A 22621-nucleotide genomic window follows, 5' to 3' on the forward strand; every position below is an offset into this window, starting at 1 on the left:
TTCGTGAGTTCATTATTCAACAACCACAAAAGACATACAGAAAGGACTTGACGAACAAAAAATACCTTACACTAAAGTTGAAAGAATAATTTCGAAATTAACACAAAAACCAACAAACGCAATAAGAGTAGATATAAAACAAAACTACAACATATTATATCTTATAAACAACGTTGTCATTCCACGGTATCAGAGATACCAAGTAAAGCAATTATAAACACCGGCAATCGTAGTTACACAATGCTACAATTGCCAAAGATATGGTCACGTAACAGCGGCATGTCTAGCAATATCGAGGTGCTGCGGATGTGGCGGTGAACATCACATATCAATGCATAAAAAAGATCAAGAAAAACCTAAATGTTGCAACTGTGGAGAATCACACACAGCGAACTACAAAGATTACGAGAAATACAAAAAACAAAACAACGCATTTATAAAATAAAAACATCGAAACCGACTGAATAACTACAAACATACAACAAACAAACACAGCTACTACATCAGATACAGTAACATATGCACAAAAGCTGAAGGAAAACAACAAACAACAAAACCAACCAATACAGTAAACAGCAATACACAGGAACAAAACAAAAACACACACAACAAACCCCAAGAAAACAACACTCATATAATAAAAGAAATCACAAACGATGAAACAAGTTTAATAGCAAATATAATAAAAATATCTTCATATATTTCATTACAGAATATACAAAACCAACCCAAACCAAAAACTGCATTGATCTTATAAGTATTGCAAAAAAACAACAACACATAATACCATACATACCGCAATTAATAACAACAATCACTGGATACCTACTAAAGGTATCAAAGCAGAAGTTAAATTATTAAAATAAGACGATTTCTGCACCGAAGTTAATAAAAAAACAGATCCGAAACAATTTTGGACACACCTAAAAAGACTAACAAATGGAGATACAACAAGAAGAAAATACCCACCACTAGAATACAATAATACCACAGCATATACAAATAAACAAAAAGTCGAAATATTCAAACAACAACTTGAAAACACGTTTAAAACACATAAAGACCCAGACATGAACACATACTTTTATAATACAGCAAATAACTTTATAATGAATAACAGTGAACTATTCAAATCGCACTTCACAGTAGACTTAAATAAATATCAAACCAACAACACAAACACAATGCTTACAAACACAAATTCAGCACAAGAACTCATAGAAGCAATAACAAATACCAAAAATAAATCACCAGGAGAAGATGGTATACAAACCATTCTTCTTAAAAAAGCCACTCCGAAATTATCTGAACATCTTACAGCAATTTTTAATCTATCATTATATTCTGGTTATATCTCGGTTTCTTGGAAGCATGCAAATGTATTAATGTTCCATAAAGAAGAAAAGCCAGTCAATAACCCAAATAGCTACCGACCAATCAGCCTGACCAGCTGCGTAGACAAAATTCTACAGAGAATAATCAGTAACAGACTCTCCACATTCCTGGAGACAACATCAAAATTACCAGAAGGACAAAATGGTTTCAGAAAATTCAGACAAACAACAGACCACTTAGTCAGATTAACCGAAACAATTGTAGATAGTTTTAATAGACGAGAATGCACTGTTGCTTGCTTTCTCGACAGTAAGAAGGTTTCGACACTGTTTGGCATAACAGTCTCCGGTTCCGAATACAAGAAATGGGGCTAACGCGGGGAAATATTCGCTGGCTGTCAAACTTTCCGTAAAACAGATCATATAGAATAAATGTTGAAGGGACCTTCTCTGAGAGTTTCACTCCAGAAGCTGGTGTCCTTCAAGGAGGGGTAGTTAGCCCTATCCTATTCATCACGTACGTGAATAATATGCCTATCAAAGATCCAAATAATGGATACTCATCACAGTTCGCAGACGATGTAACAGTCTGGAAAAGTGCACCAACACCAGCAATAGTAGCCATAAACATACAATCACAATTAAATAGAATAAGTGAATATTGTCAAAAATGTAGAATCAAAATAAACACAACTAGTAGTATTCACTAAGTTAACTAAACATAAAAAAACACAACCACAGATCTATATGAATGGTGAACTACTTCAGACTGGTACATCAGCAAAATTTTTAGGACTTACGTTTGGCTCAAAACTTACGTGGGTAAACCACATTAATAATATAAGAACAAAAATTTGGCGAAGAACAAACTATGTTAGGAGTCTAACTGGTAAAAACAGTGGAGCAACGGCAGACAACATCATAAAAAATATATAGAACATACATTAGACCCGTCATTGACAATGCAGCCCCTGCATAGATAAATGTAAGCAAAAAACTATACTTCAAACAAAACAACAAACAATACAAAATACACTACTCACAACAGCTTATAAAGTACCTAGAACAACATCATCAGAATTCATGCATAAATATGCACACATGGAAACAATAGCAGACAGATTCCTACATAGTACAATAAACTATTTTGACAAAAATTGGAGAAAAATGAACTAGTAAACGAACTGTTTACGTGATGAGGATAGACCTAAGCACCTTTCCCAGTGAATATATTTTCTAAATAAAAAAATAAAAATGAAAGGCCACCTATAAACTAGACTCCACATTATATTAAGGATTAATTACAAAACACTGAAAGGGTTTTTCATGTAAACGTTTTATAGTTAATACCTAACTAATGAAAGTGCAAATAATTATGAAACTATGAGAGAAATGATTTATTTGCACCAAGTGTATGTGTAAATTATGCATGGACATTGCCCTGAAAGGGGTCTGAGTAAGTGTGGGTTACTCTGGCCCTCGTGTACCATATATAAATACATTTGACAGTTGTAAAACCAAAATTTAAAGGAAGGAGGAAGAGGTTAAGGAAACCTGATCCTCCTGGGTAGGTAAACATCAATACCTAAATACCAATACAGAGAGAGAGAGCGAACTAAACAGTACACATAAACAAAGGAAGGAGGAAGAGGTCAAATGCACCTGATCCTTCTGGGTATATATAAATACCTAAGCTCGTGTTGTCGCGGGTTCGAATCCCTGTCACACCAAACAATCGCTCCCCAGTGGTGTGCGGACTTACAACGCTAAAATCCAGGTTTCGATACCCGTGGTGGGCAGAGCACAGATAGCCCATTGTGTAGCCTTGTTCTTAAATCAAAACAACAAGGAGACTATATTTTAGATAGGGATGCTGTACCCGCAAATCACTGCGGTTCTTGCGGTGTCCGGAGCGCTCCTGTCGGCCTTTGAAAATCTGAGGGAGAGAATGTGATTTTCGTGCCAGACCCTACCCATATCTGCAACAGGTCTCCAAGGTGAACAGCCTCTAGTCAACAGAACAATGTAGGTAAGGGAAGTCGGTTGAAGGTCGGCCTGGCTGCCGACTTCGTTGGGATCCCCGCCTTTGTCCGAGAGCGGGGCGCAATAACGGCCCGTCCATGCCGCCACGTCGACGGGGCGGAGTGAGAGTGTACACGTTGGGATCCGAAAGATGGTGAACTATGCCTGGGCAGGACGAAGCCAGAGAAAACTATTCTGGAAGACCGCAGCGATTCTGATGTGCAAATAACTTTTAATCATTTATAAAGCATATATTAGGTCACTAATCGAGTACGGATGTCACACAAAATCTTGAACAAATTGGAACCCCTACAATACAGTGTGATCAGAATAGCTTATCGCTTACCTAAATATACTCCCCAACTTTATTTAGACTCCCTGCAAGCACTACCTGAAATAAACACCAGGATCCGCAAACTTGCAGTTAAATACTACAGGTATGCGAAAGTAAGAAATTTTCTCACGAAACAGTTTTCCAAATTAACCGCCACACCAAGCTCATGGCGCATCTACAAGTCTCCTTATCACGTTTCTAACACTTAAATTATATATATATATATATATACTAACTTCATTCTCTATTCCAGATTTCACCTCTAGTTCCTCGATCCAGCGGTCAGCTCAGGCACTTCCCAAATAAATTGGTCTGGGAAGTGATAGTGGGTTTTCTCGGGGTTCTCCTGTTTCCTCCACATCAAAAATTTGGCATTGGATTTATAGATCCACGCCGCCCTGAATGTCCCTAAGTTATATATCGGCCGTTGATTTTGTGATATTCACGCAGATTGAGTGCACTAATCTAATCTAATTTATCATGGTGGCCGTTTTGGTTTTAAAATCCTTCGAGGAAAACCCAAAAGGCAAACCAGGGGCGCTCAGAAACTGTTGTTTCTCTTCAGCCCCACACGTGTTCGTTGGTTATACATAATGTGAGAAGAGATACTTTATCAGTAAATTGGTACTGCTGAACAAAAATAAATGCAATAATGGTGTAATGGCTGTTTTTTGGTGGTCGTCTTGAAGTCGGTGGAACGTAGCTGCGAAGAAGACCAGTCAAGTCGCGAGCATGTTTGGCGGGACGGGGATTCGGACCCGCGCCCCTCGGATATGAATTACAGCTATCTACCTATAGTCCACCGCTCTACCTACTGAGCTAATAATTTTTGTGGATGCACGTGGTCGGTTTTTCACTTATATTAGCTTGCTTACTATCACGATGTCATTTGTATCAGCACGATTGTTTTTAATAGTCAATTTTTTAATTTTTCTTTTCTTTTTTTCTCTTTTTTTTCAGGCTGCTCGATCAAACTCTCAAGTCAAGAGTGGGGCGAAGAGAAAGTCATCTTTCTGAGCGCCCCTGTTATCTCTATTTCCTCTGGGATGGAGAATTTAAACCGAAACAACTGTCAGTATTTTGTTTGTTTGAATCTTGGTATCCTCTTCCCAAGTTGGTCAGCAGTTAAGTTATGAACTAAATGCTACAACACGGCGTTCGACTCTCTACAGTGAAAAAGTCTATTGTATTTTATTAGCCTAAGCTGTGACTAACAAAATAATTAACCAAGAAAATATTAAATATCTTATATGTGAATTTAAACTCACATTTATGTTTCATTGTTTTATTTTTAACATTAATGCCATTGTTATGTTGAGTTCTTTGCGTTGCAAAAGATGGTCACGTATTTTAATAGATTGGTCGGTTCTTGAAAGTTGTTTGCTTCTGTTACATGTACTTATTTCCTATATCAATAAACATGTTTTATATAGGTAAAAAGACTGTTCTTTATTGGAAATATTTAAAATGGAAATCTGTTTCATAAAATGTGTTTATTTTCTGAAAATATTTTATAGGATGCTCTATTTGCTCTCATATCTTTTTTCAGTTGAAAATTTATTAACAGTGATGTTTGTTACATTCCGCATACATAATTCTGATTTGAAAATGAGCAAATGAGATTTATTAATTTTTCTTCATTGAACCCATAATCATAGTTAAAGGATTGACAAGGGTTTCAAATCTCCTTTGAAACCACAGAGACGATTTTCTCATCCGATGTTGCTCTGTACCTGAAGGATAAAAAAAAAAGAAAAGATAAATCACTCCAACTGACGAAAAGTATATACTCTGAGCAGGAATCTTGAAATAAATATAATTCACTTCAATCCAACTATACCTTCCGTTCTTGTAAATGCACATTACTAGTTATTTAGCTACTCAACCAAGATCCACCCCACCCCAGTAAAAAAATATCAATACCTGATCGTATTTTAAAACTTACATTGTAAATAGGAGAAACAGTATTATTTGTAGAATAACCATTTTGCACAAGTAAATGGAGGATAATTGACACCTTTGTAATTAACCCCCCTATTCTGGAACGCTGGTTTAGTACAATTCCTTTTTACACTCTACTGTTTGTTTCGTCTGTTTTATCGTACCGCGTTTTGCTAGTAATTTGATTGTTGTTGGACGTTGTCACTTAAAAAGTATATGGTGGTACTGCACGCCCGTTGTTGGCTACACCGGATCTCCGCGTGACTACTGTATATCAGACATTGGCGGTCAAGCGACACGACTACATTGAATACTAAGTACGTTACGTGAATACAACAATAATAATACGAAACAGCTGATATTACATTTATGGTTTGGTACAGGAAAGGGTCTGGCAAATTGTAATGTTTACATGAAAAAGCAAATTTTTGTTTGTTTGTTGCTAAGCGCAAAGATACACAACAGACTATGTATGCTATACCCACCACGATTATCGAAACCCAGACAAGGAAGGCCGACTAGTGTAAGATTTTCTTCATAAGTTTCAATTAATGTTAGTCCCCAGTTGCTCAGCTGCAGGTCTGAAGGTTTATAACACTAAAAACAGGGTTTCAAAAACCGTTTTGGTCACAGCACAGATATCCCATTGTGCACTTTTGCGCTTAACAACAAATTTCCTTTATATACAGGAGTCTCTGGCCATTCTCCCCGAATAAGTGTTAAGAGGGACCTATAAATATTTTCTCACCAAGTATTTGTGCACCAGTAGGGAAAAAAATGTATTAATAACATTATTTGTCGAATTTTTACTTTAAACCTCGGTAGAAGATGAAATTTTTACGCATTATTTCTAAATGTGAATTTTGAGGTAACTCACCTTATGCTCTTGCAGCATTGCCCCTACATCAAAATTATATATTGTTTGTTTGTTTTTGGAATTTCGCTCAAAGCTACACGAGAGCTATCTGCGCTAGCCGTCTCTAATTTAGCAGTGTAAGACTAGAGGGAAGGCAGCTAGTCATCCCACCGTCAACTCTTGGGCTACTATTTTACCAATGAATAGTGGGATTAATAGTAACATTATAACGTCCCCACGGCTGAAAGGGTGAGTATGTTTGGTGTGACGGGGATTCTCGCTCGCGACCCTCATATTACGAGTCGATCGCTTTAACCCACCTGGCTATAATTAGATATTGGTTCGTTCCTGAAATGTCTAGTTTGTATTCGTGTTAGTTGATCCGTATTTTGAGGTCAAATACCTGACACTACTAGTTGTACTACTATTTATTATACGTTGTTCGAATATTATGGATTCGATAATAGTTACACTTAGTGGAAGACCTTCACTGTTTTATATATAAATAATAAAAAAAAATGTGTGAATAATATGTTGCATTTGTGGTAAGCTTATACGTAGTACAAAGATAAATATAAACTGATATTGGTTACTTGCCTTGAATACAATGATGAACAATCCGTCTTTTGCTGGAATTTCCCTTTCAGCATGGGCAGTAATAAAATACTTTAATATATGGCCAATCTTTTGTAAGCCCTCAACGGGCTGTGTATGTGTGTGCATGTTAATCAAATCATTGTAAATGACTTGCCCAACACTCATGAAGTGCTGAAAATAATCTTTGTATTAAACGTATGGATCAGACATGCTATCAAATGTTAATCAAATATTATAAATGGAAATAAAGTTTAGCGATAAAACAATCTATGTACGTGACATAGAAACAGAGTTTAAGAAGATAAAGGAGTGAACAGTGAATTAAAGAAAATAACTAAACAAAACAAGTAAAGTTAATTACATACCTAAAGCAAGAGCAGTATTTCTGATTGTTACCATATTCTTCGCCATCTTCTAGGGTTTGTGGCAATTTAGCGTGAAGGGTTTCAGGAAGAAAAAAGCCAGTAAACGAAGTTGCGAGGCAAATCCCACCGATAATAACGTAGGGAATGTGTTGGTTGTATGTACCCTAGTGACAATAATAAACATAGTTGTTGTACTTTACATTTATTTACTTTGTATTTCTTTAATACTCTGTTTCATACAAGTGATGAATTTTTCCCTCTGTATTCGGTTCTTAGTAGATTTTACTTATTAGCCACGTGATCTTTCTACCTCCCACCCCTACCCGAGGTATTAGCCCCATTTCTTGAAGGAGATAATTTAACAAAGAAGTTAATTAACTAAGCCTTATAGAATTTACAAATACTGCAACATTGTAACGTCAAGTTTACTATATTTTAGATTGGAAGTCAGTATTTTCTTAAAATGTTTTAGGATTCTTGTGGGTGACGTTTTTTAGCTACAACACCATTTGTTTGAGACAAAAGAAGGTACAGTATTTGTTTCTTTAGTCCCATTTCTTCATCAGGGACTGGATTAATAACGTTTTTTATATACTATGATGTGGACATTCCAGGTGAGAGGTGTAAAGTAGTGTGAAATTGTGAAATGAATAATAAAAAAATCATATCGATATGTTGAATGAATAAAGAAATAATTATTTTTCTCATTTTTAGGGGCCCATTCCTGAGGACACTTATGTTAACTATGAGGAATTAGATTTGCCCTTTTACCTTTAAACTGTAGGATACTTATGTTTTGTATAATATTAGGAAATGTAGCAGTGTACATGTGCAGAATACTTTCTAAGAGCTAAGAACTGTTAAAATACACACCAATTTGAAAGTTAACATTGATTCACAGTTGCTGTAGCTGGTTTGGACAGAATGCATGTTCAATCAGTTACGTAAAATTCAATTAATAGTTTTATTTTGGAAAAAAATGGTACTATAGCAAATATGACTAAATTCTTTAAAACTTGAAAATATTCAACATTTTTGACAACTATACGAAAAATATTATTTTTCGACCTAACAAATATACTGAGCGTCATTAAAAACGTAACAAGTTATAAAACGAGTTATTTCATACAGGTTGAGTAATAACGGTGCAAACACGCCTGGGTTTTAATTATGAGTATTTTCTGAAAACAATTCAGTAGTTCAGATCATTTTTACCAGTATTTAAACCAGTCAAAACTGACCCGTCCCTTGCTGTTGTACACAATGTGAGAGCACGGAAAAAACTTTTGTTGTGCAGTACATACTGTTCCTTCAACCTATAAAATGCCTGGTTTTTAAAGTTTAATTTCACCACAAAGAAAGATGTCACGGCTGATGCAAGAAAGTAGAGATCAGGCGGTCGGGATGTTAATGACAGGGAAGACATCAGCCAAGGTTGCGGTCGGGATGTTAATGACAGGGAAGACATCAGCCAAGGTTGCGGTCGGGATGTTAATGACAGGGAAGACACCAGCCAAGGTTGCGGTCGGGATGGTAATGACAGGGAAGACACCAGCCAGGGTCGCAGTCGGGATGTTAATGACAGGGAAGACACCAGCCAGGTTCGCAGTCGGGATGGTAATGACAGGGAAGACACCAGCCAGGGTCGCGGCACATTTTGTGGTGCACCTTCATGCACGTCCGCACACGGCAAGGAATGTGTACAAATTGTTTAAATGAGAACAATGTGAATGTTTTGGACTCCACGTTCGCGCCCGATATCAATCTCATTGAGCGTCTCTTGGGACATTCTGGATCAGTGCATCAGTCATCGGGAACATCATCCCCCAAAGGCAGATTAACAATTTGGTGACATCTATGCCACGTAGGATCCAGGCTTTTTGGCGGCGAAAGGAGGACATACACGTTATTAGTGTTCTGGACATTGAAATCTCGATTAAACTGTTTGTGTGCAGTTTCTAATCAAATTTGAATATTGTGTAGTGCAAAGACATGATGATTTCATATGCACATTCAAAACTTATGTTTAACCTAGCGTATTAAAATTGTTTAACTGTATGTACGTTGTTGCGTTTTTAATGTCTCTCAGTATATATTCTTATAAATTAATACTAAAGAATATTTTAACTAAAGAAAATAAATTATCATAAACTTGTTTATTTCTGTACAAGCGCAAAGCTTTGCCCACAATGGGTATTGAAACATGGTTTGTAGCATGTAAGCCCTCAAGCTCACTGCTGAGCCACTTTGGGCTTAAATTTGTTTGATTGTTATTAAGCATAAAGGTACACAATGGGCAATCTGCACTATGCCTACATCGAGTATCGAAACCTAATTTTTAGCGTTATAAGCCCTCAAGCTTGCTGTTGAGCCACTGGGAGTAGGAAGGTTTAAGATAAGTTCCAGTAGTCTCGTATTAAGAAATGTACAATATTTTACTATATTTATTAATGTGCTAGTTGCTCTCAGCGTAATCAAAAGCAGATGTGGTGAGGTTGAAATGTTCATTATTGTTATCCAGAAGTTCTTATGATAAAGGTCAAGTTAAAAGGACACATGAAAGTAATTTGTTTTTTATTTTGATATTTAGTTACAAATCATGCCGAGTGATAAAAAAATCGATTTAAAACAATGATTTTAACTAAGTTGAAAATAGCTCATGACGTCACGAAGCTCAGCTAAGGGTTAGTTAAGTAAATGAACTAATGAATGTGTTCAGTTGAAATGGCTGTATACAACACTTAAATTTTAAATTTTAAAAATTCCACACGAGTTTCAAGGACAAATCCATCGGTTGTTGTTGGTTTTGAAGTCCTTGTATATTTCACTGTAGAGTCTCACGGTTAATTCTGAAACACTTAAATGTTCCATTCAGATATTTAAAACTATTTACTCCTGTCAGTACAAAGAAAATTACTGCATTGAATTACCAGATAGATAAGGTAAGGTGTGGCAATTAAAAATATGCTGGCCATGGTGGCGCTTATTCCCATTCCCAGAGCTCTGACAGGAGTTGGATAAAGTTCTGTCGCCTGTTGGTACATAACCATATAGCCAGCTGAGCATCCAAACTTTCCCACCAAGGCACCGATAGTTGTGCCTATAGCCATATCTACGGTAAAAAGGAAAATATATAAATAACAAAAGTGTAACAATATATTTTTCAATAATGATTATATTTTTAATATATAAAAACGCTACAGTTTATATTATTCAAATTTCTGCTAATAAATATTAAAGAAACAAAGCATAATTTCTGCTAGTATAAATAATATCTGTTGAGGTAGGACAGCACGACTGAATTAAACAATGATTCTTAACCTTTCTTCATCAGGAACTAAAGACAATCTCAGATATATTCACAGATGCCGTGTTTTGTAAGATAATTAAAATTTCAAGTATAATAATATATTTTTTTATTTTTGGAACTATCTAGAATTTTTGGTAATAGGGTTATTACTTCATAATATCGTTAGAAGAAAAATCACTGTTCTGTATTAGGCCCAACAGTATGATCATTTAGTAATTCATCACAGGAACAATTTATAGATTTTAAATTTATCTTAAAATTTTTTTTTTTTTTAAATATCGCGCAAAGCTACTCGAGGACTATCTGCGCTAGCCGTCCCTAATTTAGCAGTGTAAGACTAGAGGGAAGGCGGCTAGTCATCACCACCCACTGCCAACTCTTGGGCTACTCTTTTACCAACGAATAGTGGGATTGACCGTCACATTATAACGTCCCCACGGCTGAAAGGGCGAGCATGTTTGGTATAACGAGAATTCGAACCTACGACCCTCAGATTATGAGTCGCACGCCTTAACCCACCTGGCCATGCTGGGCCAATTTAAAAATAAAAGCAAAATTGTTTTGCACTACTGTTCATCAACTTTCCTGTGGTTGAACTAACAACTGAACGTCTCGATACTGAAACTGACCGTACTAACAAATCGCTGTTTCTAATTCTCGGTATTAGGGCCCTATGGGTGGACCTGGGAGGGTCAGGTACAATCTTGAGCTCTTCATCCTACAAATGACTCGCTCTCGTCTCCTTGTTGGTGTTTGTGTAGTGATTATACCCTGAAGGATCAGGCTCATTCGACCTCTTCCTTAACTTTAGTGAACACTTCTCTTAAATGTTATTGTACCCACTACACGAGGGCTAGAGTAACCCGCATTTACCCCGGCCCCTTTCAGGGCAGTGTCCATGCATTGTCGAAGGGCACATTTTGTGCAAATATGTCATTTCTCTTTTAAAAGTTCCACAATTATTTGCAGTTTCATTAGGTAGGCCTGATCAAGAAACATTTACATTAATATTCTTATAATGTTAATTAATTAGGTTCCACATTAATGTGGGTAAAGACTATGTATATGTATGTACGAGTATATATATAGTAGTCTAGTAGTCTGTTATTCTTTATTTCTGTGGTTATCTTTACCGGTACTTAGTTCTAAAATATATATTCATGGGAGAGAGGAACTTGGGTCTATTTTCATCATGTATCTAGTATGTATCGAAGCCACATAATAAATCTTTTGTATGTCAGTATTTGTGGAAATAATTTAAAGAATTATGCAAGAGTCTATCGGATGTTTCTAGATTAGCGTATTCGTGTATGAATATTGATGATGTGCATTCGTTCCTGTTAAAATTATCTATTATTTTTTCGGTTAATCTTACAAGGTGGTCTGTTATCTGACTCAGTTTTCTGACTCAGTTTTGGATTTCTGGTAATTTCTAAGTAATTTGGTAGTCTATTGCTAATTATTCTTTCTAGAATTTTTCCTATACAACAAGTAGGCTGATTGAGCAGTAATTGTTTGGTTTATTTGCTGGCTTTCTTTCTTTACAGAACATTAACACTATTGATTGCTTCCAACAAACTGGGATATATCCAGCGGTGGGTGATAAGTTGAATAATGCTGTTAGATGATCATATAATATCTGAGTACCTTTTGTTAGGAGAATGGCTTGTATGCCGTCTTCTCCTGGTGTCTTATTTTTTGTGTTTCTTGTTTGTTTGTTTTGGAATTTCGCACAAAGCTACTCGAGGACTATCTGTGCTAGCCGTCCCTAATTTAGCAGTGTAAGATTAGAGGGAAGGTAGCTAGTCATCACCACCCACCGCCAACTCTTGGGCTACTCTTTTACCAACGAATAGTGGGATTGACCGTAACATTATAACGCCCCCACGGCTGAAAGGGCGAGCATGTTTGGCGCGACGTGGATGCGAACCCGCGACCCTCAGATTACGAGTCGCACGCCTTAACGCGCTTGGCCATGCTGGGCCTATGTGTTTCTTGTGGCTTATGTGACTTCCATTTCTGTTGTATTTTTTTGTGAGCTGATATCCAGAGTTGCTGTTCCATCGGGCTTTATTGATGTGTTCGTTGTGTTTACTGGAAATGTAGGTTTGTACATTGTTTCGTTCTGATCTATGAAGTTATTAGCTTTATTATAGAAGTATGTGTTCATGTCTGGTTGGTGGTGAATATTATACGTATTTTATAAGTGTTCTTTGAATGCCTGTGTCTTTTCAAGGTTAGTGTATGCTGTTTAGTCATGTGTTTATTGTGGATATTCTTTGTTTGAGTTTCTGGTATTGGTAAATCGTTTTAGGTGTGTCCAGAATTGTTGTGGATCGGTTTCTGGTTTAGTTGTGAACAGAAGGTATCCCAACTGTCTTGTTTTAGTTGTCTTATTTCTTAGTTTATTTCTTACTGCATCTATTTGTGTTTTTAGTGACGGATTTCGATTCTATATGAATAGCCTTCTTAGTTTAATTCTTTCTTTTATCATTTCTATTATTTCTTTATGTGGCACTGTATGACAATATGCATCTATACCGGTAATATCCGCGCATAGTTCACTGTTTCTGTCGGTAAAATCTGATAAATGATTTTTTGGTATTCTGTCCAATTTGCTTTTTGTAGTTGATTTTTTTTTGTCTCGTTTAAGTGGGGGCGAGATTGAAGATACACCAAACCGGTGGGTGGTCACTATCAATGTCGTGATCTACTAATAAATTTATGCGTTTTCAAAACATATTTTACGAGTACAAGCATAGGTCCGGTATTTCGCTGGTGCATCATTGAATAGGACCATATTAGTTTCTGTTAGATATTTATATAATATTTTACCGTTTGTATTTGTATTTTTACAGTTAAATGTAATGTACTTACTATTAAGATATCCGGTAATTAGTATGGTAATATTATGATTATACATAGAGTTCAGAAGATTAATATATGGTTCTTTGTTTGGTGAACACTATATGTCTGCGACTGTAATATTCATTCGTTTGAGGAAGTAATTTGTACTTCTACTATTAGTCCTGATGTGTATAGCATCAACATGCTTCTGTTGATGTCATCTTTGTTTTTCCTACCTTATTATAGAGCAGACTTTGATTTTAAATCTATGAATTTCGTATGAGCAGGTTTTGCTTATTACAAAGATATCTGGCTTTATAGTTTTCGTTATATCTTCAGTCTCGTGTTTCTTGAAAGCAATTGCACCCTGGATATTGATCTGTGCTATTGTGAATATATTTATTTTGAGGAGTACTCATGATGAATGTGATAATTTATGGTGTGTATTTTTGAAAGTTTTTCATTATTATTTTAATTTGTATCTCTATAAAATTGTTTGAGTTGTTGGGTTTTGTGTAACTGTTTTTGTTATGGTATCCATTAGTGTATTTTCGATTTTGTCAGAATTTGCGTGTGTTTTGTGTTTGGATTTTCTATTATTGTTTTGGGTTTCTCTGCGTTGATTCTTCTTTTCTATATATAGTATTTTTCGTTGCTGTGACGTAGGATCTTTCTTGTATAGTAGTTTTTTTTTTCTTTTCTACAGTGGTGTGTGTGATATTTTCCTGTGGCTGTGGTGTTGGTAATTCTAGTGTTTTATTATTTGTGTGTGTTTGGGTTTTTTATTTCGTACATACGTGTTTTTACTGTTTTATATTTTTGGCATAATAATAACTGAATGTTTCGTTTAGTTTGATTTGAATTTTGTGCAACACAACTACGTGAGGGCTAAGCAGCTAGCCATTATTATCCACCGCCAACGCTTAGGGTACTCTTTTACTAACATTATAATGTACTCACTGCTGAAAGGGCGAACATATTTGGTGAGCCGATGATTCGAACCCGTGATCCTCATATTACGTCGGGTGGTTAGAGTTCTATTTTCATGGTATAGATACTAAATGGCAAGAAATATTGTTTGTTTGTTTGAAATTAAGCACAAAGGTACATAATGGGCTATCCATGCTCTGCACAGGTTTTAGCGCTGTAAGTTTGCAGACATACCGCTGAGTTAATGGAGAGCAATAAATAATGAGAAAAAATTAGAATTTTCAAGCCTAGACTGAAGGGAAATCACCTAGCTAACAGTACCACCCATTTCCAGTTCTTGGGTTATTCTTTATCTGACCGAATAATGAGATTTAATGGTCACTCTTACAGAGCACCCACAACTTTAAAGAGCGAAGTACAGGCCGTGAACTAAGAACTCTCGGGTTACAAATAAAGAAACAAACATCGCTGAGTGCATTACTTTACAAAGTATACACATCTTCCATCGATAACGTGAGACCAGACACACTAACTCACAGTGGTACGTCTATCTACAGACAATAAATACAGCCACAACCTGAAGCTATTATCATTATGTTATTTTAAATTAGGAAATCGTTTTTTGTTGTTTTTTTTGTTTGGTGTGACGGGGATTCTCGCTCGCGACCCTCAGATTACGAGTCGAACAGTAATGCCGGGCCATTAGGAAATTGTTGAAGTAGTTTTGGTTTACCTTTGTCACTGAAGTAAAAGGGAACAGATACTCACCTGAAGGAAACGCCACGGGGAGAAAACTACTGACAGCAGCCAACATAAACAGGCTTACGTTTGTTAGCCGTCGCCCTATTTTCTCCATGAGGTACCAACAAATAAAATATGTCGGCAGTTCAACAAGCCCCAGAAGAAAGAAGTTGAGGAATTCGTTTCCGTAGAGGTTGGTCACATTTAGCTGTAGAGCATAATAGGTTACGGAACTAGCAATCCTGTAAGATACATAATTTAAACAGATACCGTTAGCTTATGTAATTCAACGCTATATTGCATGTGATTGTTGCATGTAGTAATCCTAAGGGGACATTTATATATTTCAAATGGAGCAAGTTTTTGAATATTCAACGACACGTAGCGTATAGCAACTAAAAGTCCTGTCAGGCATTAGCTCCCCTCTCCATTCTCTATCTCCAAGATTTGTATAGGGTGATGCCCCTTAGTTGTTGTTTTTTTTTCGCTTACGTGGAAAAAAATTCATTTTTTCAAAGGTCACTCATACACACAGTACGAATCGAAAGTTTTCCGACTGTTGAAAACAGGCTACAAACTTTCGTTATACAAGCTGATATTTTTATTGGGATTCTGATGTTTGTCGTGTATGTGTGTATATATATATATATATATATATACAATCCATATGCACGAAACTATGGCGAACGTTATGATCAGATTTCTAGTGTTATAATCTTTAACACTTGCTGCTGGATCACTTGGAGGCATTATAATAAGGACCGATTTAAATGTACTTTATGTAAGTGGCTTTTATTATTTAAAATAAAAGAAGTTATTTTGTATATTTTAGTTTTCTCGTGATGAACTCATTAAATATAAAACCGCGTAAATTGACTTCGAGTTGTCTTACTTAACACAGCTACGAGAAAAGCCTTAGAATAATTATATAATATTTAATTAAGACGAATATTAGGTATTTTGAGGAATAAGTATGTACCTATATGTTTGACAAGACTGTCATACGTAATAAGTGTTTGTTTTATATGTATATAAGAAATATACGATTTCTACTAAACGTTATAAGACAACTAAATCGATCATGAACGAAACGTTTGTTCTCTTTTACAAGCAAAAACATGAATAAATATATCAAAATTTAACACGAAACCAACAAAAGTAATTTTGTTGGTATCATGTTAAATTTTGCATTCAGCTACTTAGGGGCTATCTGCACTAGCCGTCCCTAATTTGAAATTATATGATATATAAGAGAGAAGGCAACTTGTCAACATTCCTTACCATCAACTATTCGATTATTCTATACCAACAAAAAGTGGAATTATTGTCACATTATCACGCCCCATGGTTAAAGCAGCGAGCGTGTTTAGCGAAAGGTTTCCATCTCACAAGTCTAGCCTTTGTGGTTTAAATCACTGATCCCTAAACCTTTCTTTATTCCATGAATTTCAAATATTTTCTCTTCTATAATTATTTCATGGGAAAAATTTTCACGTTTGAAGTGACATTAGAACCCAGTATTCACAGAAATACTTGGAAATAATCACGGAGACATATGAACGATACACAAAGGTCACAAACAACAAGGAGCGCCACAGAACACCATAACACAAAATAAACTGAATAATTAATACAGTGCATCAGTATTTTATGTGTTAGCCATTTAGTTTACGACAACATACATGAAGACCTCGTTCTTACTTTTACCTTTCACAATAGTTACGACAGTATATAGTAAGGACTCCATTCTCAATCTTACCTTTCACAATAGTTACGAGTGTATATAGTGAGGACTCCATTCTCACTCTTACATTTCACGATAATTACATAGTATGCAGTGAAGTCCTCATTTTTACTCTTACCTTTCACAATTGTTACGACAGTATATAGTGAGGACCTCGTTCTCACTCTTACCTTTCACGATAGTTACGACAGTTTGTATTCAAGACCTCATTCTTACCTTTCACGATAGTTACGTAGTATGTAGTGAAGTCCTCGTTTTCACCCTTACTTTTCACGATAGTTACGACAATATAAAAATGTAACATACCACAGAATACCGTCAACAGCACTTCATTAATTTTCTTTTTCTACTATATTTAAACAGTATAACACAAATATGCAATAACTTCAGTTTTCTTCTTTCTTGGAGTATAAAATTAAGGGCATTTACTTACCACGCGAGAGTAATAATCAAGAAATGTTTTCTCAGTCTTGGGTATTTTAACAAGACTGCTGTACGTTGTGCTTTTTCTTCTTCTTTCATAGTTTTTTCTAGTTCCTGGAAATTAACATAGTATGAATATGCATTAATGACACCGAAACAATATAAATATGGGTACACTAAGTTTCCAAAGTTAATTTATACCATTGCTGCAGTGTTCGCTTTGCCATTGGCAACTTGCATATTCGTTCAAAACAATTACGAAGTGTAAACAAAAGAGCTAGTTGAGAAAAAAACAAACAATAATTATTATTCTGAAGATTATTTCATAATAACATAACATTAAAGATATTTAGCACTATTGTTTTAAGAATAGTTTATGTACGAATAGAGAAAACAACAAGTGGGAATCCTAAATGGTCGCAGCAGTAAGTAGATCTCAATTTGGTCAAAAGATATAGCTATGAGCTAAAAGTTTGTACTTGAAAAAACCAAAAAACAGAGAACCATTCTACGAGCCGTTATGTCGTTGGTAAATCATAGTAATGTTAAGCCTCCATTGCTATTATGAGGCTTGTAAAAAGGAATATTTACTAAAGTTTCGAAATCGCAGAAATATAAAATATACTGAGAAAGATTAAACTTTCAAAACTCGATCTGTCGTTAGTCATGCGCATGTTTTGACAGTAACGCAGCTGTTTCGACACATTTTGCTTGTATTATTCACCCTGACAAGACTGTACCTTCGTTTAATCTTCAAGTGATGACTATTTTCCATTTTGATTATCTTTTTAAATTCAGTTATAAATTCCGTGTTAAACACCATGAATAGGTTCAGTGTTAGTGTTACGACGAAAATGTAAACAATTCATTATAGTATACATAGGACCTTATAAGAAAGTTGTGGATTCGTGGAAAAGTCTGTGAAAAGTGAACATAGAATCGGGCAGTCCATTGTCCACATACTCACTATGTCATTCAGGAGAAAATACTGTGATTAGCATGTTTGTTTGCAGTTAAGCCCAATAATACACAATAGCCTATGTGTGTTTTCGCCACCACGGGTAGCGAAATCCGGTTTCTGGTGTTGTAAATCTGTAAACAATCCGCTGAGCCACTGAGAAGGGCGTGATTAGCAGCAACCAGTCAGAAAGAAACAAACTTCATAAGTCCGAGCTATATCAATAAGTTTTTGAAGCACTGTCCATTGTCCATTGCACCGATAACCTAAGAACTACGAATAGTGCCGCAATAATATTACGGACTCAGACAAATGTATCGAGGAGTTAATTGTGAACTATCTGACTTTGATAGTTTTGTGTTTTTTATCGAACGTTTCTCTACATTTTTACTACTAAGATAAAAATGTCCGCATGAGGTAACTCACCATAAGTCTCGCGACTAGGTCATTAGGCTCAGAATTGCCATTAGTCGCTGCAATTTCCTTTAGAATGACCACTGCTTCGTTATAACGTCCAACGGATATCAACCAGCGAGGAGACTCTGGTAAGATTCTGTAGAACAGCGATTGTTTAAAAAAGAAAAAGCCTATATTGATAAGCTAATATCAAAATAAGTGTAAAAATACCAAAGACATGAAAGACATCCTACTGGTATGTTCCTTCCTATACTCTGTGAAATAATATCCAAACGTTGTATACAAATCAAATAATTTGAAACGTATATATTTTTTAAATTACTTAAGCTTGTGTTAGAGGGTTTGCAACTACTAAGATATAACGTATCTCACGCATTCTCGTATTTCATCGGGCTCGGCATGGCCGAGCGTGTTAAGGCGTGCGACTCGTAATCTGAGGGTCGCGGGTTCGCATCCCCGTCGCGCCAAACATGCTCGCCCTTTCAGCCGTGGGGGCGTTATAATGTTACGGTCAATCCCACTATTCGTTGGTAAAAGAGTAGCCCAAGAGTTGGCGGTGGGTGGTGATGACTAGCTGCCTTCCCTCTAGTCTTACACTGCTAAATTAGGGACGGTTAGCACAAATAGCCCTCGAGTAGCTTTGTGCGAAATTAAAAAACAAACAATTCTCGTGTTTCATCAGCTGACGTGATGTCTGTTGCATTACTATAAAAAGACATGGGTGAGAAGTTTTGTATCTATTTTACTAATACTTTAATAAATAATAATAAAATGAAAATAAAAAAACACTTTCTGTGAAATATATTTTACTATATAAAAAGCAAAAGTTTACTTATTATTTAAATGTCTGATCCTGACATTTTAAGCCTAACATCAAAGCAATAAAAGTATACCATATCGTGGTTACCTTGACAATCATTTGTCCTAAAGAGAACTAAAACAACGAATTATGAAAATATGGTTATCATCATAAGTGATATTTCACAATAAAAAGCCACAATAATGTGATTGCTATGGCAACTGCCATATCACCATAACTACTGTTAGTCTTTATGAACAAAATACGGCAATATGAGAACTATAGCATAAAGCATATTTATGTTTTAAGCATAAAGTTACATTATTGAGTTTGTGTTATCTGTCCATGGTGGGTATCAAAACCAAGTTTCTAGCGTTGTTAGTCCACGGATATACCGTTGTGCCACTGGGGGACTGTGCCATCGAGGAACACAAGAAAAAGGACACAGTGGTGTATAAGTGCCGTGACAAATGACACTAAGAAAACGTGTTTAATTAATAGCATTACGATATATCTCTACAACATAACACACCATAACAATGGCAAGTTTAACTTACCTCCAGAAGAAAAAGAATGGAATTAAGGAACAGGTAGTTACAAGTCCGAATATTCTCCAGTTCCTGCAAAGAAAGGCCAAAAGTGGCAAAATGCATAGTCCTAATGTCCACGAAATGCATAGGAGAGCCAGGATTCTCGTACGCTTTTCTATACCACTGACTTCAACCACAATAAATAAACGTATTATGTTTACTAAATGAGCTACAAAACAACAACAGATATAGGATTTTTATATCTGACAGTCACACAGTATAGAGTAAGCGAAGAGTCAAGATATTTTAACATCTTTTACTTTGTCATCTTTTCATCCAAACATTTTTTCCCGTAAAAATATTAACTTATGTCAGAGTTTAACAGAAACACTAAATACGTGTATCATTTTTATACTGGTGTGGATCTTAAGAATCGTAGTTTCCGTTATGAAAGTTTACTAAACGTTACTACAAAATGAGAGAAACCGTCTTTACTTCAGTACTTTTTATTTGGTACTTCCTCCATATAAAACTATCTGAGATCTAAAAGTGGAGTTTAAAAAGGCTTACTCAACTATTTCTTAACCCTTAAACAGCGATTATCATTAATTGATGCTGCTACCTTCAACATTTCCGCTGTTTAATGGTTGAAGCTAGTGTGTTCTTTTATCAAATACAGTTAAAAGTGTTTCGAAGCGCAAAGCTACACAGTAGCTCATATATACTATGTCTAACTCAATATTTAAAAGAAACAGGCAATACCTGATTTAGCGACTTCTGAAGGCATATGTTATTTATTTCAACAACCAAATATGTAATACTTGCTTAATTTGAATATCTCAAGGCATACGTGACTTATTAAAGTTAAGAAAGATGTGACACGTGTTGACAAGAGTATTACAAATCAACTGAATCCACTAGTTCAGGCCAATGACCATTAAAACACAACATACAACACAATATTCTCACATTGCTCCTACTCATGCATCCATGCCTACTTTGACTGAACTTTGATTAGTGTTGGTCTCTGTTCGTATATCCACTTCATAACTTCGATTGTGTTGACCAGTCCTGATACCATCCTACTACCAATTGTTATGTGCCTGGAATCGCTCAATACTCTTGATGTTTTCAGGTAGACAAATCTTTTCTGCATCTTTCTTGACCTTACTGACCCATCACGTGACCATTACTTTTGCTTCGTCTGTCTTCTCTGTAAAGTTCTGGCATGGCCGTAGTTGCTCTGTGTTGCAACTGTATGGCTATAATCCTTTGTCTTGTTACATTGTTGCTCAAATCAAGACAAAAGTGTAAAGTGTTACAGGATATTAGTTTGGTTACTCATAGCGCTATTCTCATGCACCCTATGTAACTTGGTAACTGCCGACTTTGCTACTGATGCATGTAAGAAGGTTCCACTTTCCATTAAGGCTATGACTGATACTCTTATCACACTGATGAAGCTCCTTTGTTGAACTTTTGGGAATATGGCATTTTGTGGTCCATCACAAATGACATAAAAGTTATGCAAAACTCTTTTACCTACATACGACAGTGTGGAAGGACTCGTAAACATGAAAGATGTGGTATTCGAGAGGATTTATCTGGTTGGTTGAACGTTTGTTGTATTCTGTCCAATAGATACAGGCTTCTTTCAGACAGTCATCGCTCTCGTTGTTGTGTGTGAAATGCTCTATGTTGTCATGGCAACATTTATACTTATATTAAAAGAAAAAGCAATAATATGGGTTACTATGATAACCTTTGCAGCAATGCTTTCATAGCCCCCTATGTTTCGAGTTTTCCGAGATTTTTAGAAAAATGTCTAACTTACATATAATATATGATGTTTGGTAGATTGTTGGATTTAGAGATCCGTTGACAAGCCGCAACACAGCAAATATTGTAAAATTGGAGACAACCATTGAAATTACCCCTGACACAACAGTCACAGCGACACAAATGTAGAACGTGAGCTTTCTTCCAATTCTAAGGAAAAACATAAACTTGAATGGCTTTATGTATTGTTTATATTAAATACAGTGCATTATTAAATTCTCGTAAGTATATGTTCTACATAAAATATGATGAAAACAGTTATATTACGGAATGCACTTATTTACCATACAGGCCACGAACTACTGAGTTAACTATTACGGAAGTGATTGTTGCTAAAAACAGCGATTTTTAATACTATTTAATACCTGGAGGGCCTTCATATTGCTTCGTACCTATTTCGTTTGTTTGTTTTGAAACAAAGACAAAAGTGTACAACGGGCTATCTGTGCACCACTCACTGCGGGTATCTATACTAAATTTTTAGCATTATAATACCTTGGACTTTCTGCTGAGTCAAGGGAAAGGAGGGAACATCTTTGTCATAACACTTACAACGAATAACTGACAAAAATAAAATAAGAATGGATTGAAACAGTTCACTTTCTATGTTTCAGTCCATATGAAACCCCAGTAT

General features: G+C 35.8%; 1 protein-coding gene across 2 annotated transcripts in view; it reads right to left on the reverse strand.

Moving 5' to 3' along the window:
- Window positions 1-5228: 5228 nt before the first annotated feature.
- The window catches only part of LOC143257132 (carcinine transporter-like), a 28086-nt gene continuing 10693 nt past the window's right edge, over window positions 5229-22621 (reverse strand). Inside the window, exons 4-11 of one of the 2 annotated variants that reach the window (XM_076515411.1) lie at window positions 21983-22137; window positions 20176-20344; window positions 18829-18955; window positions 17455-17558; window positions 15305-15519; window positions 10380-10561; window positions 7450-7613; window positions 5229-5423 (exon numbers count right to left, since the gene is read on the reverse strand). In XM_076515411.1, coding sequence (XP_076371526.1) covers window positions 5369-5423; window positions 7450-7613; window positions 10380-10561; window positions 15305-15519; window positions 17455-17558; window positions 18829-18955; window positions 20176-20344; window positions 21983-22137 — 1171 coding nt within the window. In that variant the 3' untranslated portion in view covers window positions 5229-5368. The remainder of the gene's footprint in view (window positions 5424-7449; window positions 7614-10379; window positions 10562-15304; window positions 15520-17454; window positions 17559-18828; window positions 18956-20175; window positions 20345-21982; window positions 22138-22621) is intronic. The other variant, XM_076515412.1, reaches the window with a different exon arrangement.

This window comes from Tachypleus tridentatus, chromosome 7 (assembly GCF_004210375.1).
Source record: "Tachypleus tridentatus isolate NWPU-2018 chromosome 7, ASM421037v1, whole genome shotgun sequence".
NCBI classification, from domain to species: Eukaryota; Metazoa; Arthropoda; class Merostomata; order Xiphosura; family Limulidae; genus Tachypleus; species Tachypleus tridentatus.